Source organism: Aythya ferina, assembly GCF_964211825.1.
Source record: "Aythya ferina genome assembly, chromosome: 21".
Taxonomy (NCBI): Eukaryota; Metazoa; Chordata; class Aves; order Anseriformes; family Anatidae; genus Aythya; species Aythya ferina.
The window spans coordinates 7179138-7206089 of NC_140319.1; the positions used below are offsets into that span (position 1 = coordinate 7179138).

A 26952-nucleotide genomic window follows, 5' to 3' on the forward strand; every position below is an offset into this window, starting at 1 on the left:
GTTTTCCAGCAACAGAAATTCTGTTCTGCAGCCAGCTCCAGTCCTCTTCTGTTTACGAGACAATATAAGTTTTCACTGTATAATAAAAACAATCATCTGTATTCTTTGGCTGCAAGCAACAACACTGTGAGAGAGTGGAGCAAGACTTGATGCTTTTGGAGGAGAATATGAATTATCTCAGCTGCAGAACAAAGCGCAGAAGACCCCTGAGCACTAAGTGAAATTGCAAAACAACATACCAGGAATGTCTCTGACCCTTGGCAGCTTAACTGGGAGACATTCTGGTTTTGAGAAAAAATGCCCTACCTGAATATTCTCAGAGGTACGTTGTTGCCACATTTCTGAGATTCAAATTGTTGCTCACGTTTTTTAAGGGCAGGTTGCAGGGACAAGAGTTTTGTCTGCTGACTTGGATTGAGGAGCACAGGTGACATCCTCAAACCTTAGAGAATTGTGGTATGGCTCTGAATCGAGTGAGAATGTTAAAGGTTTGCTATTAAAAAAAAAAAAGTCCAGGAGGACCCTGCTGTCCCCTCACCGCAACCTGCGGTGTTGGACCCTCGATCCCCTGCAGCGGGCGAGCCTCCTACCTCACCTCCCCCGGTAAAATGAGCGAAGATAATTACATACTTAAATCTAGGTGTCTTGCTGCTTTGCTACACAGAAATTCATCTGCTATCGTCAGAGTCCTTGAAGTTAAAGAGGGATTTGAGTTTCTAACATAATTCGTTCCCCGAGGGCTGTGGAAGCGAACCGAGAGGCATATCTGAATAATAAGTCCCCAACCGCACATCTTAAAACCGAAGCTAGTGCTGTTCCAGATGCAAGTGGAAGACCTGCAATGTTTATACCCCACACAGCCAGCGGGCACAGCTCGCTGTTTTTCACAGGCAGCGGCACACCGGGGAGGAGCGGGGCGCCGGCTCCCCGGTTTTGGCTTGCCATAGGCCGGTTTTAACAGCACCCTGCCCGGGGGACAAAGCCGGGGGCTGCGTTGGTCTGTGTGGTGCCCCCAAAGGCCGGCCCGGAGCCCCCCTCTCCCCGCCCCGGGGGCCGAGGCCTCCCCTCGCCCCTCCTCAGCGAGGGCCGCCCGAGGCCAAGGCCCGGCCCCAAAATGGCGGCCGGAGCTTCCCGCCCTCCCCCCCCAAGATGGCGGCGGGCGGCCTGGCGCGGCGGGCTGGAGCCGGGGCTTCGCGTGGGGCCGGCCGCGGGAGGAGCCGCCAGGTGAGGGGCGCTGCGGGCTCGGGGCCCCGGGGGGAGCCTCCGGGGCGGCCTCTGGGTGCTGCCTGTGCCTCCCAGCGCCCGCCCGGGGAGCCCTTGGCCCTCCTGGTGGCGTTTGGTGGTGTGGCCCCGGCTGGCGAGCAGTCCCTACAGATGTAGTTTGTCTTGCGTTTTGTAAAATAGCTTAGTTTTCCGTGTGGTTTCATGGGTTGTAACCGTTCGGGCAGTTCTGTGCGATTAATGTTTAGTGAAATAGCCCCTCAGTGCCCCGTGCAAGTTGCAAATTGCAAGGAAATATCAACTGCTTCCCTGCCATCACTGCCGTGCATGGTGTGGGATGTGGGAGCATACAGTGAGGTGTACACGGCTGCTCTAGCACCCGTGGCTTCCAAAAGACTTAAAATCTGCCCTAGGAACTGCAGGGAGACTAATTATAAACAGCTGCCAGCTGAGTGATGCTCTGTCGGGTTTACCCACAGGGCTTACGTGAGTGCTCCACCTTTCCCACCTTTTATTAAGCGTGTGTGCAAAAATGCAGAGCCTGAGTGGGGCTGTGTGCTACAGAGTTAATTTTTGGATTCATAATTAATTATTTGAAGTACTGTGGAAGGAGTCTGTGCAGTGTGGTGTTACCCTACCAGCAGGCTCTGCCAGCAGATGGTAGTTCGTTCTGTTACGCTAATTATGATCTATAGCATCCCTAAGAAAACCTGAAGATGGTGATTAGCCATGTCCTGCACTAGTTTATTGTTTGAGAAGATTCCTGTTGGTGATGTTGTGGTCTAGCATAACCTATCTGCGCCTCTTTTTTACATGCATTTTCTAGTAATTATTTTGTTTAGTGTTGCGGGTTAGAACCAGGCTGCAGTTCCTTGACAAATGCTGGCTGCTCACCTGATGGAGCTATTCAGTTTCACATCTAGCCTTGCCACTAATGAGATTTGGTGATTTATTTATTTAGTTATTTTTTTTTAAATAGCTTCACGATCTGATTTTTCTTCTAACAGTCTTCTTCACGCAAAGCAGCTGACAGACAACCCTCAAAGAGGCTAAAATGTGAAAAAAACAGTCTAGTAAAATCAGAACTAGAAGGTCGTACATGTGGGACTGGGAACCTTGCAGTGAGGAAAGCAGCACCAAAAACATCTGCTGAGGATTCACATTCAGAAGATTCAGGAGACTGTAATACAATTCAACAGAAAAAAGGTGAAAGCATTCCAGAGACTGGTGAAGAGAGACAGAAAAAGGAACATAAAGTTTCTTTGAAGCCATTTGCAGAGAAATCAAGTAGTGCTGCTTCAAAAACGGAAAGCAACGAAAATCTGCAAAGTCATGTCAGCAGTGAAGAGGAGAGCTGTGAGACTGTACTTTCAGATAAATCTAGCTTGAAGGATGGAGATGTCCCAAAGAAACTGACGGAACTAGATAACAGCGCTTTCTTGGATGAAGACAGTAACCAGCCAATGCCAGTGGACAGGTTCTTTGGAAACATTGACTTTATACAGGTAAGATGGTGAAAGCCTGTTCACTTTTTATAGACTCAGTTCTGTTCTGTTTCAATATTAGGCTAGTCTCAAAATTGTTGGCAAGCGTGACCAGTGTTGGTAGTTGGATGGAGAAATATCCCCATCCACCAAATGGAATGATTTGTCTCTGTCAGAGACAAGCTGAATTTATTTCAGACGCAAAATCCTTCTTGGTTATATTTTATTATTCCAGTTCTCTGAGGTAGCCTTTTTACTCACAAAAATATACATGGCTGTGTTACAGTAGAACAGTGTTATCCTTTCAAAACAGTTTTTCATTGGTCTCTGGTTCTTATCCAGGAATGTTTTAATTCTTTGGGATGGAAATTGGTTTGTGGCCACCTCTGCTTTTGGAATGCTCAGGGAACAAAACTTTAAATTTGAATCTCAGGTCTGCATTGAACATTATTTGCCTTTGGACAAATGATGCTTTCATCTTTCAGGTGTTTAATGAGGATTAGTGTTTAGTGGGAGACAATTTATAGTTTAGTGGGAGTGGTAAGGATTTGTCTGTAGAGTGCTTAACCCTCTCTGAATCCTTTTCAAGACTGCAGAAGGAATGCCAGCCCTCACTTTGACCATGAGCCTTGGCTGATTCAGACAGGCTCCCCTCCAAGCCCTTCTGCTTTAGCTAAGGGTTTAATTGGATGCCACCACTTCCAAGTGAAGAGGTGTGTGTTAATGCCTCGTGTATCGGTGTGGAAGAATGGGAACTGCTGGAGATGTGGGAGGTCTGCTATTTGCAGCAACTTGACGTAATGATTTTATCTTTTCCTTAAAGGATCAGCCAGCAGTTGCACTCCCAAGCACAACAATGAGCAGGCGGGAATTCAGAAGGCTACACTTCATTGCAAAGGAAGATGATGAGGAGGAAGAGGATGTGCTCTAGCAAGAAACTGTAAAACAAAAACCTTTTTTCTTTCTGATGGTGTAATGGTGGTTGGCTGTATCACTAGCGTGATTTGTCAGTGTTTGCCTTTTCTTAAAACAGAGAACGGGTATAGTTTGTTTCCCTAGAACTGTCAGATGCAGTGTTCTCCCACAATTTTCTGTGGCAGTTTGAATTTTCAGTGAATTTGAAAATAAATTGTAATTTATCATTTTATCACTATTACTTATAATAAAGCATGGAAAGCACAAGTTTTTATTATTTTGTTATAAACTAGAGTTCATACTTACAGGGAACATTTGGTCTATTCTCCCTCCTTTCTAAAAATTATCTTAGAACACAGTCCTTTTTCTTTTAATTCTGTGATGCCTGCCATTATAGCTAGTAAAGCAACCAGCTGATAGCACAGTCCAAAGAGGGACACCAGTCTCTGTTGTGTAAGTTTTGTTGCATTGCATTGTTTTCATCTAAAAATACGACTGAACCTTTAAAATGCAGTTCTGCTGGCAAAACTCAATGCACGTATGCCAACAGGAGTTCAGTGGTTTTAATTTCTGGATGTTAGGTAACTTTGTATTGCTCCTCAGTTCTCTGAACAACCACCACATGGAATGAAGCTGACTGCTTCCCTCTTCCATCAGATCAGCTTTAAGAGTTGCTCTTTTTAATAGTTTTGTAATGCAGCTTGTGCTGTATTTTCAGTTCACTTCCAAGGGTTATGAAATTTTTGTAAACAAATGCATCGATGGTGATAAAGGAAGAATTAAGTCCTCTTGGTGCAGGACTTCATCAATAGATCAATGAATATTGATCGCTGGGGAGATGTAGGTCAGTCCTCCAAATGTATTTCTGGCCTGCATTTTTAAAAAATAGTGAGCAGCCTCAGATGATTTCAGGAATTGCTAACTCATCCAATGTTTATGATAATACTTTGAAAGTGTGATTATGCAATAGGCTTCCAGATATTGTTATAAATGTAGAAGAAACTATTTCTAAAAATACAGAGAAAATATAGTCAGCAGATGGTTTAAATAAATATTAATTTCTACAGCTATAGCATGTTAAACATTCAAAAATCAAAAGCCAAACAAATTGTATATGCATGACATGTTAATTTATTCACATTCCCACTCCAGTTGATGCATTGTTTCTGTCAACGATAGTTCTTGGCTCATTTTTACTCTAATTCTGTAACACAGAAAAATCTTAATATTTTAATAGTTTATTCACGGTTTTCAGCACTACTCCATCTTGAAGTTTTCCCAGCTTTCCTTAAATGCCTTATCTGTTGCCTTTTTTCTAGCCAATGTCTTCACACACAGACACTCATTTTAGTTTCACACAGTGCAAAATGGTGTTTTAGATGACATTGCTGCGATTCCTTCACCGAAGTCAAAACAGTACAAAACAGTGTGTGTTTTCACCTGTTAGTTTGTGTATATTCAGTAAGGTGATCAGGATCAATTCAATACATTGGTACTGGAAATCCTGTATTGAAAATGCACCTACTTAGATTTCATGTTGAAATGTTTGGGAAGGGGATCACATTTTGTACTTGAAGTAGATTAATGCTGTCTGTAGCAAAATTGCATTTCCAAGACCTAGAAATGTAAGCTCTGGCTCACACAGCACTACTGTCTTAATACAATTCTGTCTAGACTAGCTGAATTTACCCGGAGAAGTAACAGAACCACTGATAAGAAGAGAAATTAAAAGAGCTCTTCCACAGAGGTAAGTGAAGTATGTCATTTACACAGCACAAAGTATCTATTGCTTCATTCATAAGCACCTTCCCCCATGCGAAATCTTTCTAGGCTGCGTTGGTCATGCTACGTTATACCTTATTAACTACTCATGCACCTCTACCTGCACACACACACACACACAAAGATGGCAGTGATTTTTTTTATTTAAAAAATACTCGTGTTGTTTCCATTGATGGGCCCTGAATGTTCAGTTGTTATCAGCTGGTATTTAAAAACAGAAAATGATCTATTTGGATTTTGTTACCTGAGAGGTAGGGAGTGTTTTACGGAAGCAACATTTTTGAAGGCAGCAAACATGATTGTTACGTAATAAAACTGCATGTGCTACTTCAAGCAAGCTCAAGCTAAAGAGGTGAAGACTAGGGAGAAGGAAATCAGGGAGAGAGATGATAAAGAACAAAGGTGGCAGATGCAAAGATGTACCAGAGCCTTGTGATTCCTTCTAGAGGATCTGCAGCTATGCAACAGTAAATGGAAGGGTCATGGATGAGTGCAGCTATTTTGCAACAGAAGAGGCAGCAGCTCTGCCGCTGAATCACTTAGCACCTCTGAAATGACACAGGTTGTCTACCTGGAAAAGGCACAACGCAAAATAATCACCTTCAAGTACTCTTTGTTTGGCCTAATGTTCATAAAAATAGTCTACTCAGTTTTTAAGAAGTATTTTGTGTAAGTTTCTGTTTACTGTAAGTTTTAGGCCTACACTTATCATACTGAGAAAGAGATCATAAAGTATAATCAGTGTCAGCCCCTGGCCTCATTTTTACATGACACAGTTATGAGTCAGACTACCACACTGTCGTTTAAGGAAGGCTGGTAGTAAGTGAGAAGGTGAGAGAATCAGGCATGATCTGAACATATGCTTTTTGAGATTGCAATTGAATTAAGGCACTGGTGGTGATAAAGGAAGAAGTCCTTGCCAGGAGAGACTTGCTAAATAAGTTTTTAAGAAATGAGCTATTTAAAAATGCCACCATCTCACATGATTTTGTAAAAAAAGTCACTTTCAGAGATAGCACTATGAAATCTCGTGGGTTTGCTTCCTTTTTCTGTAAATTTTAGTCTTGTCACAGCTGAGATTATGACCCGTTTTCTTATGGCAAGCAATATGTACAAGTTTTAGATTATCTATGGTAAACAGTAGCTGATAGAAGTATTCCCAGTTCACTTCTCTTCCATCTCGTGTTTTGACAGCTTCTGCCAGTTCTGGGACAACAGTACGTTTCTTCTCTATTCTGTAAAATGCAAAAGAGAAAGCAACATTGCCAGCAAAACTGTCTCATGATATTTCTTCATCTTCCTTTTAGGGCAAGGTAGATGTTGAATTCTTTCACCATAACTAGGTTTGTTGTTTACTTTTCCTTGAAGAAATTAGTTTAGCAAATCCCATTTGCTTCACAAGCGCACAATGCCTGAAAACAGGTCTGATGGTTTTCACCAGGGACACATATAGATGCATTATACCTACATGTGATCAAGATTCCAGGTACTGAAGAGGATTCTGCTTTCCTTGTTGCTGTAGGGATTGATGGAATGCTTACACGGGCAGTCATCTCTGTCAAAAGGTCCCTGTAAAACAAAGTAGTTACAATGAAAGGTGAAGTGTTCATCGTGCCAGCTCAGTCCGAGCCCAGGACTGTCACAGCTTCCACTTGCTGTGACCAGAGACAGATCATGCATGCTGTGATAACACCACCCTGCCAAATCTGCTTCTCTACGCAAGCATCCAAATAACCATCTCCTTCCCCTAACATCTAATGTTGTCACTGCAAGCCACACACTGAGACTCTGCTTTAAACAGGGCTGAACGTACCTGACAGGAGAACCATCCCTCCATAGTGCACAGGCGGACTGCTTCCTCCTCTCTCCTGTCAAAGTAGCAGCCGTTGTATTTCGCAGATTTCAGTTTATCCGACATCAGGTCTATTATCCTTTTATATGCATCCCTTGCTGTAGGATGAACGTTTGAAATAAAATTATTAACCTAAAAAAAAATAAAAATTTAGTTCTTATAGCAGTCTGAGATTCTTTTACAACCACTGTGTTGGACTATAAATCATTTAATATATATGTAGTCACAGAATTACTGTTATTAGCAAGTTGAAAATAAGTTACCTCAACAGAAACTTTTACCTCTTTCATGTAGCTTCGTATTCTGCTTTCACAACTGTACCGCATGTAGCTTGATTTGTTCTTAAAACGAGACTCTAGGCCTAGAGAGAGTTAGATAAGAGAGCTGTAACTTAGTGCAATGCTTTTAGTTCTCTGCATCTGCTTAGCTGGATATTTATCCCTTCTTTTCACAAAATCAGTATGCATGGGTATTTTTTCCTTTCCATATTTATTTTACTGGTTCAAGGCTATCCTGCTGTCATGACTTAAAAGGACCATCTGTTTCGAGAACAGTAGCTGATGTTTTAGTTGTTAAATGTTTTTCATTAACGTGTACACATGGAACACTCAGACTGTGAGAAAATGATTGAAAGACCTATGCCAATGACCTGGAAACTGGAGAGTGAACTCACAAAGTCTAAAGGTTGGCTGGCTGATGTGTGCAAATTATCAACATGTTATCAGCAAGTTGTTAGATGAATGTAAATGTGCTCTATGATATGTCAGTGGGGGAAAAAAGTTACCTGTATTTTAAAACTGTACTGGATAAAGCAATAGGGAGGGTTTTTTTAAACCCTCTCCTGATACAGAAATATGTACATACTTTAAAAAAACTTTAAAATCTTTCTGTTACTCCTGATGAACACCACGCCCGGGGGAGCTAGGTCCAGCCTGAGGCACCTACCTTCAAACCATTTGCTGTCCTCCTGCCTGTCTTCCGCTGCGATGTTCTCCTGGAGGTTGTGGATGAGGTCTGCCAGCAGTTTCTGCCTCCTGGGCGCTTGCTCGTCAGAGAGCAGCTTTCGTGCAGCCTCGACGACAGCCTCCCGCTGGCTGTGGAAGGCAGCCAGGAGCCGCTCCACATCGCTGACGCCTGTTGGGGATGAAGCAGGAACAGCTCAGGGAGATGCTGGTGTGGGTCCTTCATAGATTCACAGCATGGTTTGGGCTGGAAAAGACCTCAAGGATCACCAGATCCAACCCCCTGCTGTGGGCAGGGATGCCACAACCACATTAGGAAGTTCTTTACGGAAAGGGTTGTTAGGCATTGGGATGGGCTGCCCTGGGAAGCGGTTGAGGTTAAATACCTCCAGGGAGCTCTTTAAAAGCCGTTTAGATGTAGAACTTGGTGATAGGGTTCAGTGGAGGGCTGGTTAGTGTTAGGTTGGACTGGGTGACCTCGGAGGTCTCTTCCAAGCTATCTGATCCTTTGATCGCGTTGCCCAGCTCCTCACCCAACCCAGCCCCGACGCCTCAGGGACGGCGCATCCCCAGCGCCCCCCGAGCACCCCCCCCGGCCCACTCACAGCCCTGCCAGCTCTCCCCGGCGCCCAGCAGCACCAGCTCCGTCTGCGGCGGCAGCGTGCGGAAGAAGCCCTCGCTCAGCTCCGTGCCGTCCTCGTACAGGCACAGCCGGCTGCCTGCCAACGGAACCTGCCCCGCGGGCGGGTCAGGGGGGTGCCGGCAACCCGGGGACCCTCTCCCCGGCTACCCGGCCGGTACCTGCAGCAGGCGGCAGCCTTTCCTCAGCAGCCCTCGCAGGCTGCCGGCCGCCACCCCGAATTTCTGCGCGCTGCCCGCCCGCCTCACGCGGAACCCCCTCAGCGGCGCCTCGGCCGCCATTTTCCTGCCGCCTTCCCGCCCGCGCTCCCGCCGCCGCTGTGCGCATGCGCCACAGGGGGAAGCGGGGGGGGCGGTGGGGGGGAGGCGTTGCCAAGGCGACGGGCGGCCCGGCCGCGGGGCCGCGCTGAGGTGAGGGGACGGGCCCGGCCCGGCCCGGCTGAGGGGGACGGGGCATGGCGGGGGGCGACCGGGTTGGGAACGGCTGAGGGGCCCTGCCCGGGACCCTACAGGGTCTCTGTGTGGGGCTGGGGTTGTCCACGGCCCGGCCAGGCTCCCTCCCGAGCCGCTGTGGCAGAGGCCTGCGGGACGCTGTGCGCCCCCCCCCACGCCAGGCCGGCTGGGGGCGCGGAAGAGGGAGGAAGGGAGGAGGGGAATTAATTGCTTAATTAATTACTTCATGTCGGCAAGGGCCTGGGGGTCTGTCTTGACCGTCAGGACCTTCCTTCTGCTGCTGTCCCTGTCAGCGGCCTGGATGCATGCATAGTTGTGAAGCAGTGTCGGGCAGCTTTTGGCTGAATTCATTTTATTTCTTTCTATTATCGTTATTTCATTATTATTTTCATCTTGGTTCAAACGCACTCCGTACGTCTGGCTGCTCACCGTGCGCCTCAGGCTGCCCTGAAGACCAAAGGGTTGCTCCTGGGCACGCCAGAGCAAGTAGTTTCAAGCTCTGTCTTGGACTAGTAGATTTAATTGAGTTTATAGTCAAATTGCTGCACAAGTTAACCAAACACTAACTACTAGTAAAACACTCAGCATAAGAATATACCTAGTGTGCTTTATGGTGCTAGTATTAAAGAAAAACTAGATTTATAGTCATCAGCTGCTGATTTGATGGACCACGAGGTGGAATTCCTAGCCTGTAGTACTTCAGTGTTCCTTTATTGACCTTCTAGGGATCTAGCTTAAGTTTAAAACATCCTTGTTTTGTCTAGCTCACTTCTGCAGGATGCCACACAAGATCGGTTTTATAGTCGTTAGCTCATCAGGACACGAAGATGGCTTCAGCGCAAAAGAGCTGATGGTTCACGCGCCAACAGTGAACGGCTGGCGATCACCAAGGTACTACCAGGGAGAGGAACGTGCGTTGTGTTAAGGCAGTGAGTTTAAAACGCATGGGAGGTGTAGCATGCATGTTCAGAGCAGTTTACCACATCCAAATCCATTATAAAACCGAAAAATCTTTAAGTTACTTCAACCCCATACAATCCTTATGCTGGGGTTAAAAAAAAAAAAAAGAAGAAAAAAAGCCTTGGTTACCACCTGAAGACAGCATTACATTTAAAAGAGACCTTTAAAAGAAAATAAAAGGAGCTATTTTTGTTCTTGTCAGTCATCTTAGAATTTGCTTTGGCTTAACATTAAAAGTATAGTCTTCTCAGCACATCTTCTTGAGGCATATGGGGCACTTTAACATATGCATGCAATAAAGAGAAGAGAAAAATTGTTTCAACTCTTTGGAACTCTTTGTTTTTACAGTATATGTACTGACAACAAACTTTGAAAAGTTTCATAATTAAATGTTATTCAAGTTGAAAGTGAAGTCCTTCTTTAAAAAGATGACTCAAAATTGTGTATGCTTTCAGACTCTGTCAGTATCCCCAGGAAATTGTTCTGCAGTTGGTGGAAAGATGCCGAATACGAAAACTGCAGTTGCTTGCCCACCAATACATGATTTCAAGCAAAATCGAGTTCTACATCAGTGAAAGCTTACCTGAATACTTTGCTCCTTATCAGTCAGAGAGGTTTCACAGACTAGGGTAAGTCAAAAAGCTCTAAATTGTTGTATTACCTTAATCAGAAAGGCCTCAGAAGGAAATAATACTCACAATGTATTGCATGCAACATTGATACACCAAAGCATACCATACTTCCTTGAGGCTGGAGGCTAAATAGGAGGCTCAGGTATAATTGGGGATAGAATTTTACTCCGGGTGTTCAAATCACACAAATTGCCTTTTGTCTTTAATGGAGCTTTTTCTGAAACACTTTAGCTTTAGAGCTCTCTCTCTTTATTTATGCACATCTCTTTTTATGTACATTTGCTTTGCTTACTTGCTACATTTTCCTTCTCAGTTATGTCCCTCTCTCAGACAATGAAAAGACTGGTTTCAAAGCACGAGAGTTAAAATCTGTTTATATGGATGCAGTTGGCCAGTACCTGAAGCTGATTTTCCATAAAAATTATGTCAATAAATACAACTTGTACAGTCAGGTAAGTTGAGTTAGCCCTTATTTTGTAAGCTAGATGAGGTTTCAGTAGCACAGAGCTGACATAGAAATCTGCTCCCTTAATTTCAGAAGCTGAAAATGCTGTTTGAAAGCTCCTGGGTTTATTTTTGTTCGTGATCAAATGCATGCAACTTATCTAGAACAAACGAGTCAAGTGCATGTTATATGGTTCTCTTTCATTTTGAGTTTTAGCATGCAAAGCAGGTTCTGTGCTGAAGACAAAGCACTTCCTCTCAGTACAGTTTTGTGGTCACTTCATACCCACTTTGGGGTCTTATGTGGCATAAAGCAAAGGTGTTGTACAGCCATCCAAATACAGAAAAAGTGAATATTTGCCTCTTAATTCTGTAGTGACTATTCACTTCCATCCCAGACAAGGAAAGGGAACAACTGATGACTGTACGATGTGATCTACAGATTTGGTAATAAATTTTTAATGAAGCTTGAAGTGCATTTAGCACTTCACTTAGTGCTTTGCAAGCATACCACCCTGGAGATCACAGGTCCTAATTTGTTTGTTTGCAACACTATAAGAAGATTTTGCAGAAGATCTTACACAACAGTCCCAACTGAGCTAAAATGGTGGCTAAAATATTTCCACTGCTTAAGGTATTTTTCAAGTGAAAGTACTTCTGCTTAAGAAAAATGTTGTTACCAACTCACTGATGTCAAATTCATGGAAGGTGAAGAGTGACACAAAATAAGTGTGTCAATATGAAGAATATTTGGGTATGTTCATATAAAAAAAAAAGGGCATGTTTGACAACAGAAACGTGGTCTGTGTTTTTTCACAAAACAAGTAAACAAAACAACTTCAAAGCAGATCTTGTTTTTAACTTTCAGCAATCAAGTGGACAAACAATAATGTTAACATCCAAAGGTATTTTACCAAATGGTTGTTTTCAGATTAATTTTGTAGGCAATGTTGACATTACACGTTTTCCTATATTAAAGTAAAAAAAAAAAAAAAAAGGAAAAAGGAGAGGTGATATGAATTTAAATAAATCACTACTTGATAATTTTCAGATGATGACACTTCTGAAGGAATATCAGCACAAACTATCTAGTGACTAATTGTGCTTGTGTATTTAAGCATGCCATTTCAATTTTTTGTAAGATGAGGAAAAGTTAATGACCTTTTGCATTTCCATTTTCTTTAAATCTATCCCAGGTTGCCCTAGTTGCTATAAATATCATTGGAGATCCAGCAGACTACAGTAATGACAGCAATAATAATGTAAGTGCAAAGCATCCCTGTCTTTTTACTGTTGCTACACATGTTCAGTTGCAGGGTTTCTGAGATAATGAATGCATTTTTCTTCTGGTAGTTTCATGCTTCAGCAGAGCTGCCCTGTATTGATTTTTATCTTACTTTGAAGCCAGAAAGATCTCAAGAATTGAGCCTAACTTGTGGGTGCAAAAAAAAAAAATTAAAATTAAAATTAATTGGAACATTTGCATTTTCAGCCTCTTAAAATTCTAATATTTCAATATGACCCAACACAGAAGTAGGATGAGGTGCATAGCTTACATTGATTGTTGTAAGTCAGAATTTCTGTCCTGAACATACGTGTTGATGATGAGTATGTATTAAGATTTATTTCTTTCCCCACAAAGCCTTCCAGAGAAAAGCTGATAGACCACTACTTAGGAAGTAAATCAGATGATCCTGCCTTAGATGGAACATACCTCGGGTAAAGATACTCTTTTGTATATACCCTGCCGAAACTTCTTGGTCTGAATTAGTGTTCAGTCTCTATTTTGTTGGTTTCCTGCTAGTGAAAACAGAAAACAAACTCTCTGATAGGTCAATTCGGATTTATTTTTTTCATTTTATATCTTCAGGAAACCTGATTTCATTTCGCCTCTGGATGATTTGGCTTTTGATATGTACCAGGATCCAGAAGTTGCTCAGATAATACGTAGACTAGATGAGAAAAAGCGTGAAGCTGTCCATCATGAACGCTACGATTATGCCAAGAAACTCAAACAAGCAATTGCAGACTTGCAAAAGGTATTGGTAAAGACTGTTTATCTCTGAAGTCACATGGTTCTCCAGTGATCCATCAGGAGCCCTAGCTTAATGTGGTATTGTAATTACTTCCAGTATGTTGTAAAAATAATAATTGTAAATTCAGACAACTTGATGTAATAATTTGGTTGGAAATACTATGTCTATGTGTATGCAATAATGTGATTCCAAGCTAACTTGTTAAAATGTTTTCTAGGTAGGGGAACGACTTGGACGGTATGAAGTAGAGAAACGCTATGCTGTAGAGAAAGAGGATTATGATCTTGCTAAAAAGAAAAAACAACAAATGGAAGCATACCGCCTGAAAGTGTATCAGCAACTGCAGCTCCACAACCTTCTGGATGCTGAGCTGATGGTGAGTGCTTTTATTCCTGATTCAGGAGGCTGTTATTCCTGATTCAGTCGCACGGGTATTGTAAATAGAAATGGCAGAGCATCCAAGATAAATTCAGAGAATAAGAGTTGTTGCACAGATATTTTATGATAATTACATAAGGATTTTTAAGCTTTCTCTTTGGATTGTGGATTTCCCTAACCAAAGAGTTGTATGTGTCATTTTATGAACATGCTTAGTTCTCCATAAATTACTTTACATTACAATGCTAAGGTCTAAAGCAAATGACATTAGATTCCTGAATGTTCTGCATTATTCCAGGGCTACCCAATGCAGATTCATAAAGTACTTTCTTCGTATTTTGACATATTTCTCATTGGGGGTATAATAGGCTTACGCTGCCGTGATGAGTAACCATACAGAAAATGTCGTAAGATGGTTAAAATTTTCTGTTGTTCTCAGAATGGAAACATTTATAATCTCTCCACACACGCACCCAACAGGGAATTGTTTTCAAATTGTTTCATAAAGCTTCATCCAGTGAAAGTTGTTGCACATCTGTGAGTAAAGTCTGATATTTATTAGAAAGCCCCAGAATCTTGTTTACTGTCAAAGCTGTAACTGTAACAACTTTGGTTTTAGTACATTGTTAGCCTTACTTTCAAATTGTCTGTCTCCTTTTCAGATTCGAAAGCCAGCTGAATTGCCTTTGGAGTCTATGATCTATGCTAACATAAAAGCTACAAATTCACCTTCTTGTGAGCAGATGGAACCACAAAAAGAAGAGGTTTGGAATGCAGAGTCTTTGCTAGAAGAAAAGGCAGGACAGCCTGCTTCTCCTGAACCAGTTTTTCCCCATCAGTCTTCTCCTCCCGCTGTGGCTCATCCCACAACTTCCAGGGAGGCATTTCCCAAAGAAAACGTGAGTAACGTACCCCTGTTACCACAAAAATCTACCACAGCAAATGATCTTGCATTCAGCCTTCCAAAACAACAGGGTCTGTTAGGGTTATCGTCGTCATTGCTTGTACAGTATCTGAAACTGACTGTCTTGCTGAGCAGTGCCAATCTAACTGTTGGTATTGGCCTTTCTCTCCCGAATTTCTTTGGAAGCTTGTTACAAATGTTTATTGAGATTGAAGCAAAAAGGGATTATACCTGATTTACAAACAAATGAATGAAAAATAGACATTAAATAACTATTCAGAGGTCACACAGCCAGTTTTGGAGCAGGACAGGCAGCTGAATTTTGTCTGCTCCATTAGTAGCTTAATAAATCTTCTTGGAGATCGTATTTTATCTACAGCAGGAAGCAAATTTATTGGAATGTGACTGTAAGGTAAGGAGCACAGTCTTTGCAAATCTAATGAAGAGTTGCTTTGACTTTAGTAGCAGTAATATTCTCTCTTAATGGAATGTTGACATGAAATAATTTAACAAACAAACAAAGCTCTGAGACTTGCTGGCTTTCTACAGACAGATAATTTCTTCTGTAGGTGTGTGCACTTCCACAAAAGGCATTTTGTGTGTGCTCTATGATATTCTGTGTATAAGAAATAAGTACTGCTTACAAGCACTGATTCCATTTCTTTGTGATGTTTTCATGGGAACCTCAACATCCGTACTTAATTGTAAAGTGCTACCGCTTTGAGGGGAAAAAATGAATTGACTTGAGGCAAGTGTGATTAATGATGAAACAACTTCACATCTAAGTCATTTCTAGAATAGGAGATTTTTATCTTGTCTGTTAGGTTGAATTTTTACCTTACGATGAGAGACCTCTTCCAGCTGTCCGTAAACATTCTGAGGAAGCAATTACATACCTTGAGCCAGAGATGACTGAAGGGGATATCAATAATCCTCCAAGAAGTGGCATTCCTGGGGAACCAGAACCATTAACTGAGAAGGCACTGAGAGAGGCCAGCCCTGCCATTGAAGTTTTTGGAGAAGCCTTGGTAAAGAACAACAAAATAAGCGTGTAGATTATTGTGACCTGTTTTGACTTGATTTCACTCAGTTAACAAAGACTCACTGATACAAATTTTACAAGTTCAAAGCTGTTACCTAAAATTCTGAAATTAAAAACTGGAAATATGGATGTCTGTTTTCACCAGTGGTATGACAATGTAGCTTTTAGGATTGATTACTTGATAAGCTATTAAGCATATATTGTCTGGTTGTCAGCTTTAGGGGCACCCCCTACCAGAATATCTGTAACTTGCCACTGCGTATGGTCTTTTGTAAGGAGAAAAACCATTACTGTGCCTGAAGTGGCTCCTAGAGCCTGACCTGTTAATCCATTTTACTACTCATTTCTCAAAAACTATGCGCAGAAACACCACTTTTAATAAAAGGCAGATTCCTGTAGAAAATGTCTGGGGATTGGATACTTAAGTTCATGTGCTCTTTTGAAGCTGTTTCTGTATATGAATGTTGAATAAATATTGAAATATCAGTACTGACCTTTTAAAAGATAATCTTGTTCTGTGTTCAGGTCTCAGGAGCATATTCCAAAACTTGGTCATATCGAGAAGATGCATTACTAGCTGTATATCAGAAGCTGATGGAAATGTCAGTGAGCACTCCAAAGGAGGATTTAAAGAACATGATGAGGGCTGCCATTTTTCTTGTAAGGAGAGCCATAAAAGACATAGTGTCTTCAGTAAGTAGTGATATGTTTGATAAGAAAAGGTCCCTAGCCTGCAATTTGCTCCATGTGTTACATCAGCTCTGTCCCAGTGAAATCAGCAAGGACCCACTCAGTGTTTTGTCAGGATTACTCAGCAGCAAATCCCAAACTAGCAGAATAATTTTAAATACAAAAATACTGTCATATTATGGAATGTACTTTTTTTTTTAAAGTACAGCTATAATGGAAAAAAGTGTTAATGCATATACTTTTTACACTTGGAATGTAGGGAAGTGCACACATAGAAGAGGAGAGCAGCTATGTATGCTATGTATTCTCCCTTTTACATTGTAATTGCTGCAGACTAGATCCTGTACACTTCGTAGCATTGAAAAAAATGAATTAAGTGTAGTATGCAATAATTTTCATAGAATCTGTGTGAAGTACTATTCCTAACATTACGTATCTTTTCCAGAGACTGATAAGCAATTATTATTGCAGCAGTCGAGATGCTGAATATCTTTAAAACCATCAGTTTAAATAATGTACAATGCTCCAGTGAAGAACAGCAAAAATTGTAGAACTGTAGTTAAGATATTTTAAATAATTTAAACAAGTAGTTTGTAAAACTACTATTAAATGAGTTTTAAAAAACAAACAAAAAAGTGGAATGTCAGCTTTTAGTTAGAATCAAGGATTTGTCAAAGTCTGGCATTCAACAGCATGGAAAATAGCATCCTGGGCTGAGTAATGAGCCTGAGAAACAACTGCTGATGCAGTAAATGCTGTGGTTGAGTTTTTTTTGTTTGTTTTTAAATAAAGTTGAAATACAGCAATGGAGCAACTTTTAGTTTCCAACTTTGGAGACTACAGTTAGCCTAAGGGGACTCGAACAAGAAAAAAAGAGAAGGAAAAAAAAAAAAAAAGAGCTACATTGTTTATAAAATGAATTCTGAAGCCTTTCACCTATGTCCTAACAGCAAGCTTTCCAGAGGAGAGTTATCACTGTTAATGGAAGCTATTTCAGATACTGTAATTATAGATTTCTGTTGCTGCTCTTCTTAGGAACTACAGAAATGATTTTACAGTATTCTCTGAAAACAGGGATATGTATGGTATTTTTGTTCAGTGTTTCTTTCTTTTTTATTTAGGTTTTTCAAGCTTCCCTGAAACTTTTAAAAATGATTGTTACACAATATATACCAAAACATAAACTGGGAAAACAAGAAACTTCTCATTGTGTGGAAAAAACACTTCCAAGTTTGCTGTCTAGAACAGGAGACTCTTCATCCCGTCTTCGCCTTGTTGCTTCTAACTTTATTCAGGTTGGAGTTTTTCTTCAAATTGCAGCTTGTTTAGCATTAAGAACATCACAGAGGTAACAACTGGGTAACATCTAAGCTGACTTGCATCTATACAAAGAAGAAAAATTTGTTTTCTTTTTGCTGGGGATATAACTAAAATTGCAGCAAGGTTATTGTATGAAATGCTCTGGCCTGTCACTAGAACCCCCAAAATGATTGATTACTTTATTCCTACTGCTTGGATTCTTTGCAATAGGTTTGTAATTGAATATTTGAAAGAAAATGAGAAATGGTTACAAATGTATTTTCATAGATTGGAAGTAGCCTGAAGAGAAGAAAGATGTGTTTTTTTTTATATCACTGCTACTAGAGGATGCACTGCCCTAATAAGCAGTTCCCTAGAGAAGGTACCAAATAGAAATAACAAATTCTCTCTGCTAAAATAACAAATAGGCAGCCACTTTTTATGGAAGTCTTATTTCATTTTACTGAACTTTTTATAAGTAACTTAAAATAACTTGGCTTTGCAAAGATGGTTCGTTTTCCTTATTTAGTGTTCCTACATGCACACTGACTCCGTTTGCTTATAGGAAATGGCACTGTGTAGTGAAGTTAAACCTCTTCAGATTGTTCCAGTTCATTTGGTTCAACCACTAAAACCGAATTCCCCAATACATCTGGCAATGAGTCAAGTGGAATTAGTGGAATGCCTCTTGAAAGATATGGGAACTGAAAACTCTGGGTTTACCATCAGCAACGTCATGAAGGTAGGAGTCTGAGTTTACAGCACTTAAAGTTCTTTTCTGTTGGATTTGTGTTTGTTTGTCTGTTTTGGAGTGCTTGGTGAATTGTTAAAGAGAATTTATGAGCCTCTTGGAGGTGGTACCACACAGCCTTGTGAGGAAGCACAATGCTAATATGGGGGGAAAAATAATCACTAGGTCAAAAATTGTTTGGAAAAAAAATTGTCTGTATGAAGATTTCTGCCACTGCAGTATAGCTGTCTTACACTAGTAAACAAGGCCTTTTTGTTTGTTTGTTTGTTCTTTTAAGTTTGCAACAGGAGCTTTGGAACACAGAGTTTATGAAGTTCGTGATGTAGCTTTGCGGATTATCTTCGATATGTACAAGAAGCACAAAGCTGCCATACTGGAATATCTTCCTCCTGATGATGCAAGCATTCGCAAGACTGTTCTCTATAAAACACTCTTTGATGGATTTGCTAAAATAGATGGTAAACTTTCTGACGCTGAAATCAGGGTACGTAATAAGAATGTAGAAGGTACTTGGCTACTTTAAATGTTGAATTCAACTGAGCAATGTACCAATTTCATAGATACGTTAGACCTTGAATGACACACATAGGAGAGCATCTAAAAGCAACCAGGCCATTTCTTGTGCTGCACTGACCATTTGTTCTATGCTGATATTTTATATTTTGCAGTCTCTCCTTTATGACATACAGTTCAAAAACTTTTGTGACTGAAAGAGTCTTTCTTGACAGGCACAGAAAAAGGCAGCAACAGAAGAAGCAGAGAAACAGAAGAAGGAAGAAATAAAAGTTCTACAAGATCAGTTGGCAGCTCTAAAGGAGATACAAGCAGAAGTTCAATCTGGAAAGGTCAGGGTGTTTTGGGTTTGATTTTGATGTGTTTTTCCAATCCTTTTTTGTTCCTCAAGTATCCTGGGCTTGGATAGTTTGCAATGAGACAACAGTAATTTCAATTTTAAGAGGGGCGAGGGGATGCAGAAGGAAGAGGGACTCCATGACATGCATTAAGAGACTGATTTTCATCCTGAGCAGTCTAGTTTCATTCTGGGGTTTGTTTTTCCTAATGTAGTCTAAAATTTGGATCCCTCCAATTCTAGAACCTGAGGCATGAATGTTGTAAAATGCTGGCTCTACTTCTTAGCCTTTAATTCTAGAGCAAAATCAGGATACAGTCTATTACTTTTCTCCATGGTTAGCATCACAGTCATTAAGAACATTTCTGACTAAAAAATGTCTTTGTTCAATAGGAAAGGGAGTCTGATTTTCAGAAGCCAAAGGATCAAGGTAGGTAACTTCAAGTAATATTAAGAAAAATAGGGCAATTTCTAGATGTTTTTGAAGCAGTGTGCTACAGAATCTGAAGTGTGCCTTGCTTTTGGAGTGTTCTGTGCATGCACAAAAACTAATTAAAATGTGATCTTGGTTTTAATAGTTTTCTTTTTACAGGTTACCCAGTAAACAGAAGTCCACAGTCTGCAGCGCCAGAGATCCCAGATGATCATTCCTCTGTTGCAAATTACTTGGATAAGTAAGTTAGATGAGCAGCTTCTAATTGCCTCAAGTACCTTGTATGACCTGCTAATAACAATAACATTTCTCCAATAGGTCAAAGCCTCAACATTTAAACAATGAAAAAGAAAATCTCCTCTAATAGATATGGAATTATCACCAAGCAATCCTAGGTGTTGATTTTTAACTGCCTGGATGGCACAACCTTGAACTTGTTTTCTGAGTAGCTGCTTGTGGGATGAAAAATTGCCACAGTTTAACGTTCCGCTACCAGTATAAAATAAGGCAAAGACATATTGGAAGTTTTTATGTGTATTGTAGGATAAGGGCACAGAGAAAGCATCTGAAAATTCTGGAGTCATGAAAGCCAGTTAACTGAGCTTATCTCGGTGCTTCTGTGGAATTGTCTTTCTATATGAACAAATGCTTTTAAATTTTATTTACCATAAATTATATAGTAGTACGTGTTTGTGTCCTATCCTAAGGTCAGTACTACACAGGGAAAATAAGGTCTATCAAAACGTTAGCTATTTTTCAGAATAATTTTGAGGAGAAGTGGGGATCATCCATTTCAGTATATAGTGTTACTGATATTGTTGTGATATATGTCTGTTTTGTTTTTTTTCTCCCCAGCTTATGCATTTTTTGTGGTGAAAGGGATGAATCCTTCACAGACGAAGGACTGGATCTCCATTACTGGAAACATTGTCCTATGTTAACCAGATGTGAGCACTGCAGACAGGTCAGACATAAACTTTCTAGAGCGACTATGGGTCATTAACTTTTTATTCTGCTTTTAAGGTGGTGTAAAACATTTAAAACTAAGGTAGATGAATTCTCAGCACAGCTGTGTGATCTTGGATAGTGCTTTTAGAAGAGAACAGCCTTATAAATTGTATCAACAACTGGACTAAAATCTCACTTTTTTTGTGTGTCACTTTGAAAAGTGATATTTAACTTCCACAAATCATACGAGCAGCTTTTTTAAATACTGTTCTTATTTACTCGGTACAGTACAAATCTTCTTGTTTACCTCTTGCTCTGTTGAAGGTGGTGGAAATAGCAAGCCTGACAGAGCACTTGTTGACTGAGTGTGATAAAAAGGATAGCTTTGGGAAATGTCAGAGATGCAGTGAGGCCCTTCCAAAGGATGAGTTGCCCAAACATATTAAGAGCAAGATTTGCAATGGTGAGTAATTTCAAACAGGAAGGTTGAACTTTAAAAAGTAAAGTCTGTCAGACTTTCAAGTACTGTATATTTTTGGAAAGTCAAACCACTTCTATTTAGGTACTGCACTGTGGATTTAGAATTTTAATAAATCTTCAGGAGAGAACATTTTTAGAATAAATCCCTATGTTTTTCATTGCTTGAACTGCTTTGTTTCCATCAATGCATGTGGGGAGGATGAGTGAGAACAGAAAAGAAAGCCTGTGTCACATCCTTGTAAAGTAAGGCCCATACACTTCTGTGATAACTGTCCATCATTCCTTTTGATCTCGTCGTTATATAGCTGATGATTAAACATGGGACTTCTTTGGGAGAAATTAATGATAATAGAGGAGGAGCTGGTTTAGTCATAGGGCAGCCTTACTCTCTTTGTTGCGCAGATCCTCCTTGTATATTTGAAATCAGCTCGTCTTTGCCATTCTTGCACTTTTTTTCTAATCCTTTCAGCTGCCAAACCAGAACAAGTGGCAAACCATTGCCCTCTGTGCCATGACAACTTTGCTCCTGGAGAAGAGGTAAGACTGCCTTCTAGATTGGTCTGATTTTATTACATTGTAGGGATTTATTACATTGTGGGGTCTGTCACGGCTACCTCATTCTCTGGGTACAATATTTGAAACTGGGTCTTCTCTCCCAGGTATATATGGGAGCCACAGGGCTACAAGCTATTTGGTGTTGGTCTTCCTCCTCTACAGGCAACTGCACACTTCACAGCTTTCCCAATTCCCAACTACTACCAGGCTCTGTGTGTTCACTTACCAGCCCTAATATTCCAAGTGGAATTATGCAGCTTAAAGTTATGCTTAAAGTTATGCAGTTTAAAGTTAAGCTTAAATTATGCTGGACTAAGCACATCCAACAGAGCATTCAGGATTAAGATGCTGTCGATACGGGTGTCACAAAAAATTGATACGAGGGAAGCAAGCAAGACTGGCTATGATTGGCAAGATAGTTGAGATGGCCTCTCTCTCCTTCCTACGTGTGGTTTCCTTTAACAGCGTAATGCTGTGAATGAAATCTCAGCTCTAAAATGTGCTTCCAGCAGTGGAAAATAACTATTGATAATCTATCAAAAGTTAGTAGTTCAGAAAACATTTAACGTATCTGTTCTGTCCTTTTTGTGAATCATCTGACGCTCAAAACAGCAACTTTGTTTTGAGTGTTAGTTCCAGTTAAATGTCAGTGTGATACATCATCTGTGTCGTTTTCTTCCTTCAAGCAAGATATGGCCATTGAGTAGTGCTTCTATTCTCAAAAATATTTTTTTTCCTAAATCTTTCTGGCTTTGCCCAGGGTGGGGAGCCCAGAAAATACTGTAACCAAGCCTGGAATATCAGTTGAGAAATGTATGTAGTGTTTGAATTTGGGGAATGTATAATTTTTTCTTACTTCTGCTCAAATGTTTCTCTAGATTGAAGGGGTTCTCATGCTTTCTAGTAATAGCAGCTCATATTCTTTTTATTCATTGAATGCTTTATCTATCACCATATCGTTTTTCTCCATGTTTAAGAAAAAATGTTTGTGCATACTATGCGACTAGATAAAAGACTGGATAGTTTTGCTGGGTTTGTAATATCACTTCTTTTTAATTGATTTTAGGCCTGGAAGTCTCACCTAATGGGCAAAGATGGCTGTAAAATGAATCCACGGAGATTACCCACAATAAATAAAACTCTTCTGATACAGCCTGGTAAGATTTTTTGGGGAGGAAGGGGGATAACGATTATGCTTTCTTACTATGTTGCCACTGCTTAAGAAAAGTATTTCACCCTTGAAAGCAACCTGGCTTTTTTTAACATGCTTTTTGTGTTTGTGTAACATCAGTGATATTTCTTAGGCTGTTATAGACTACAGTACACTTAGGAAGCAAGTTCTCAAAATCATTCAGTAACAATAATTTCAATAATAATAATTTAAAGGTCAATTGATGGAGGAAGCAGGCATTTCTGTTAATTTTATCATTTCAGTCTTCTTTCTACTTAATAGTATGGCTGTGGATAGAACAATCAGCAATGATGCTAACCAGTTACCATTCCAGAAAGCCCCTGAACACTGACATGGTGAATTGAGAGCCTGTTTTGTCTTTTAATGACCCATCAGAGAATGCTAATCTAATCCTAACCACAAGATGAATTGAATAGTTAGTGCTGCTGTATACTGTTCTTTCCTTTTCAGCTTGTAGCCTGGAACTGGGCAGAATTTACAACTCTGCAGTTTCTTCACCAGCAAAGCAAAACTGATGCTCATCAGATTTTTTTTTTAAGTTGACTTTGTTTTTTTAGTACATGCAAAATCCTCTTATTGCATGAACACAGAAAATAAGTAAAAAAGCTATTTTCACTGCTTGCAGCACCAGAACTGTTTTGGCAGGTACCATCCAAAACTTTCCTCCCTTCAGGCTATTTTCAGGATTGCTTAATCCATTGCATGTTCAGGCCATCGCTAGAGTTAACCTTCTCTGTCTGAATTTTGCTTTGCTCCTATCTTCATTTCACAACTGCTCCCAAATTCCTGGAAAGAACCGTTAAATTGTCTCTCAGCTGTCGTAAGTGAGTACAGTTTGCCACCTACAGTCATGTCTCTCTGTCTTCAGCCTTGCTGTTGCTACTCGCTAATGAGAAGGCTAGTTAGTTTGCTGCTGTTTAGAATTTGAAGATGTTAGAAGGAACTTAAATCCTGCCTCAATAAAGCTAAAACTTGAGAGCAATTTCCTAGAGGTACGAACTTTGACCATTTAGTCCTACCACTTTTGGTACAAGATGCACTTTGATACACTGAGAGGTGAAGGATTCTTGGACTGGATGCCTGCCAACTTTTAGTTACTGATATTAGTCGTTCAGACTTAATGTTTCTCAAGAATCAAAATACTAAATAAATTTCAAGGCTCAGACCAGATGTGCTTGCAAATAATTATCTGTGTGATCTCTTCACAGGCAAAATAGGTGGCCACTATTTAAGGAAACCAGATCCTTCAGGAGCAAAAGCTCGACCTCCTTCTATGGGAAGCAAGATCCCAACCCCAAGAGGGGGCCCAAATAAAGGCACTGGCAAACCATACTCAAAGCGATGACAGGACAAGTACGGTATTCTTTGTCATAATAACTGGCCATGTAGTTATTAACAGTTGTTTAAAATTGTGGGCAACATATCATCTTTTTCATTTGACTACCCAAAGTTATTTTTCAGCCTTGAGCAGTACTTGCCTCTGAGAACTGCAATCCATAACTTTTGTCGCTGTCCGTGCAGCACTGTGGTTTTGTCCTAGAAATGTACCTGTTAGAAATAGGCACATTTTCTGGGACAGACCTATCCTGCCTCATTTCGTGGCTGGCACAAGGAAGGCTCTGCGTTGGTCAATGACTGATTCCTCGCATTAAAAAAATAATAATAAAAAAAATCTAACTAGGCTAGAGTTAACATGGAGCACAATCAGCAGCAGAGCTGTGCCCTAGCTAGTGGCTTAGTCTCAGGCTGTGGTTCTCACAGTCTGGTTTTGAGATCCAGTGGGGAATTTCCTTAAGATCCAAAAGCCAGTCATTTCTGGTTTGATTTTTTTTTCTTGGAGAATCACAAGAAAGTTACCAAGCAGAAACTGTACTAGGCTTTCAGGACAGAGCTGAAAAGAAATTTTCTTTTGAGCTAAGTCTAATGCTTGTTTGACATTGTACATTCCGGAAGTTTGGGAAATAATACTTACATTAGTTGGCTTTACCACTTGGTCACTTCAATGTAAAAATTGCACCATATATTGCTAACAGTTTTCTGCCAAAATTAACTTTATAACGTGCTGAAAGAACTAGCTTCAATTTTTGTCTGTCTTCCCATCAGATGCAGGCGGTACACAAATAGGTTGTGAGTTTACACTGTGTGTACTGGCTGGACGAGGAGATAGGTATCATGTATGTATTTTTGCACTACATCTGTACACTTACAGAGATTTCATCATAATTAAACTTGAGGAAATACCAATGAAAAATGAATATATAGTGAGCAAAATAGACTTGAGGCAGTTGTCCAGGTCCCTTGGTGGGATGGAGTTACTACCTTACCGTAGCAGATGAATGAAGGTATTGCTGTGTATCTGGCATAAGGTGAAATGAAAAATGCATGCACTACTTTGAAAGATAACTTCACTCTCCTTAGGAATACCAGAGTCTGTAATTTTTTGAGTTCAAGCATGATAATAATGCCCAGTGAATGGATCTCTCCTTGGGTCAGCCCAGGCTCTGGGAGTAACACAACCCATGCATGGCTGAGATGTGGTTTCGCTGCTGAAGCCTGGCCTTTACATATATTTCAGGTTTAGAATCTCAAAGCTAGTAGCACGGTACCCAAAGTGCTACTGGACACCAAGAATTAGCACCAAATACAAAAGCTGAAGGGCTGGCTGAGTATTGCTGCATGACATGCCGTTACGCAGGCAGGAACATGAAACAGCTCTTCCGTGCTGCCTTGCTGTGCTCGAAGTGCCTTATTAGTCCGCTTGACAAGAGGATTAAGCTAAACTACAAGAATCCCATTTGGTATATAAGAAGTGTGTGTACCTATGGAGCTACTGTAAAATTAGAGCCGTGCTTTAAAATCTCATACAGTTAATACTGAGATATTTACCTAGGAGCCGACCTCTTAAAAAAAAAAAAAAAAAAAGGCCTGAAGAGCTTGAATTAGTAAGTTTAGTCCTTTTTTTCTGCTTTAATGTATGTCCTCTCAGCTCCCTTCTAAAGGCAGCTCTAATACGGAGTTTCTCTAATTAGATCTGTTAGATCAGCATGTGACTGTTTAATAGCTTCAAAGAGAACAGATTATATTGAGGCGCGGTGTGTGAAGCCTTGGACCTAAAGCAACAATCCTAGCGTTTCTGCTGGTAGCATTTAGGCAACTGCTTTCCAGGACAGAATTAATTGCTCCCGTGCTGATGTCCACCACAGGTACAGGAATGAGTGATCATGATGATAGAAGTAGGAGATTTGGGGGTGGTGCTGTTTGCTATCACAGAGTGAATTTGTGGTGTTGCTTTGTATACATATTGCACTGATTTTATAACTCACAGGTTTTATAGTTTGCGTGCAGCCTATCTACAAGCTCGTGATTTTTACAGGTAGATCAGTGCACTTGTATTTTCAAAGTCTTTATATAAATTTTCTTTATTCCTAGTATATATTAATAAATACACAACCACAATGAATATATATATTTATATATATATATATATATATATGTGTGTGTGTTTACTTTAGTGACACAGGTTCCTACTTTAGAACCTTATTCCTTATGCAAGCAAAGTAATCATGGATTTTGCTCAGAGATTAGGCTGTGCAATGGGCTGCAGGCTCATGAGCTATTGCCCAGAGCATTTTCATTTCTTTTGGAAGCAAATCTGGGAGCTTTCCCTTGTGCAAATTAAATGAATAATAATAAAAACTAAAAAAAAAAAATGTTTGCAAAGGTCCTCCATATTTTCTGCACTGACCAATACAGTGCATACTTTAGATTGGTAAATGCAGCTCTCTGTTGCTCCTCAAGCATGGCTTTTAAACCCAGCCAAACAACACGTAATTAAAATACTTAATCAGTTGTCCTGTATGTAGCAGGATGTGTCCTTGTATTTGGTAATATTATGTACCAACCTTTTTAAATATGTTTTTACAAATAAATAAATAAAAGGCTTGATTCAAACAAAGTTTAAAAAGCTGTTTATTGGAGTGAGGGTCGTGTTCTGCTGGCTGATCTGTGTAATTTTTTTCGAATCTGGAGTGGCTTTCTAGCAACATCTTA

General features: G+C 40.4%; 3 protein-coding genes across 6 annotated transcripts; 2 read left to right on the forward strand and 1 right to left on the reverse strand.

Annotated features, from left to right (window-relative positions):
* Positions 1-1072: 1072 nt before the first annotated feature.
* Positions 1073-3887, forward strand: LOC311422243 (UPF0688 protein C1orf174). The gene is made up of 3 exons (XM_084495113.1): positions 1073-1224; positions 2229-2726; positions 3529-3887. Exons 1-3 carry the CDS (start codon positions 1150-1152, stop codon positions 3634-3636), a joined length of 681 nt encoding a protein of 226 aa, XP_084351239.1. The 5' UTR covers positions 1073-1149; the 3' UTR covers positions 3637-3887.
* Positions 3888-4728: 841 nt separating this feature from the next.
* Positions 4729-9190, reverse strand: DFFB (DNA fragmentation factor subunit beta). 2 transcript variants are annotated; one of them, XM_084495111.1, is made up of 7 exons: positions 9018-9190; positions 8822-8948; positions 8200-8388; positions 7536-7615; positions 7216-7386; positions 6871-6971; positions 4729-6637 (listed from the first exon to the last, which is right to left on the reverse strand). In XM_084495111.1, exons 1-7 carry the CDS (start codon positions 9135-9137, stop codon positions 6421-6423), a joined length of 1005 nt encoding a protein of 334 aa, XP_084351237.1. In that variant the 5' UTR covers positions 9138-9190; the 3' UTR covers positions 4729-6420. The 2 variants fall into 2 exon arrangements, with proteins under 2 accessions (XP_084351237.1, XP_084351238.1); XM_084495112.1 differs by having other exon boundaries at positions 8200-8381; positions 8818-8948; positions 9018-9189.
* A 22-nt stretch (positions 9191-9212) lies between these two features.
* Positions 9213-26857, forward strand: CEP104 (centrosomal protein 104). Of its 3 annotated transcripts, XM_084495115.1 has the most exons (23): positions 9213-9266; positions 10073-10199; positions 10724-10897; positions 11214-11352; positions 12541-12606; positions 12987-13063; positions 13215-13383; positions 13598-13756; positions 14421-14657; positions 15487-15690; positions 16230-16397; positions 17516-17689; positions 18259-18435; positions 18722-18928; positions 19173-19289; positions 19688-19724; positions 19887-19968; positions 20583-20691; positions 21000-21138; positions 21625-21692; positions 22777-22867; positions 24111-24255; positions 25478-26857. In XM_084495115.1, exons 2-22 carry the CDS (start codon positions 10087-10089, stop codon positions 24245-24247), a joined length of 2844 nt encoding a protein of 947 aa, XP_084351241.1. In that variant the 5' UTR covers positions 9213-9266; positions 10073-10086; the 3' UTR covers positions 24248-24255; positions 25478-26857. The 3 variants fall into 3 exon arrangements, with proteins under 3 accessions (XP_084351241.1, XP_084351240.1, XP_084351242.1); XM_084495114.1 differs by having other exon boundaries at positions 24111-26857; XM_084495116.1 differs by lacking the exon at positions 15487-15690 and having other exon boundaries at positions 24111-26857.
* The last annotated feature ends 95 nt before the right edge of the window (positions 26858-26952 follow it).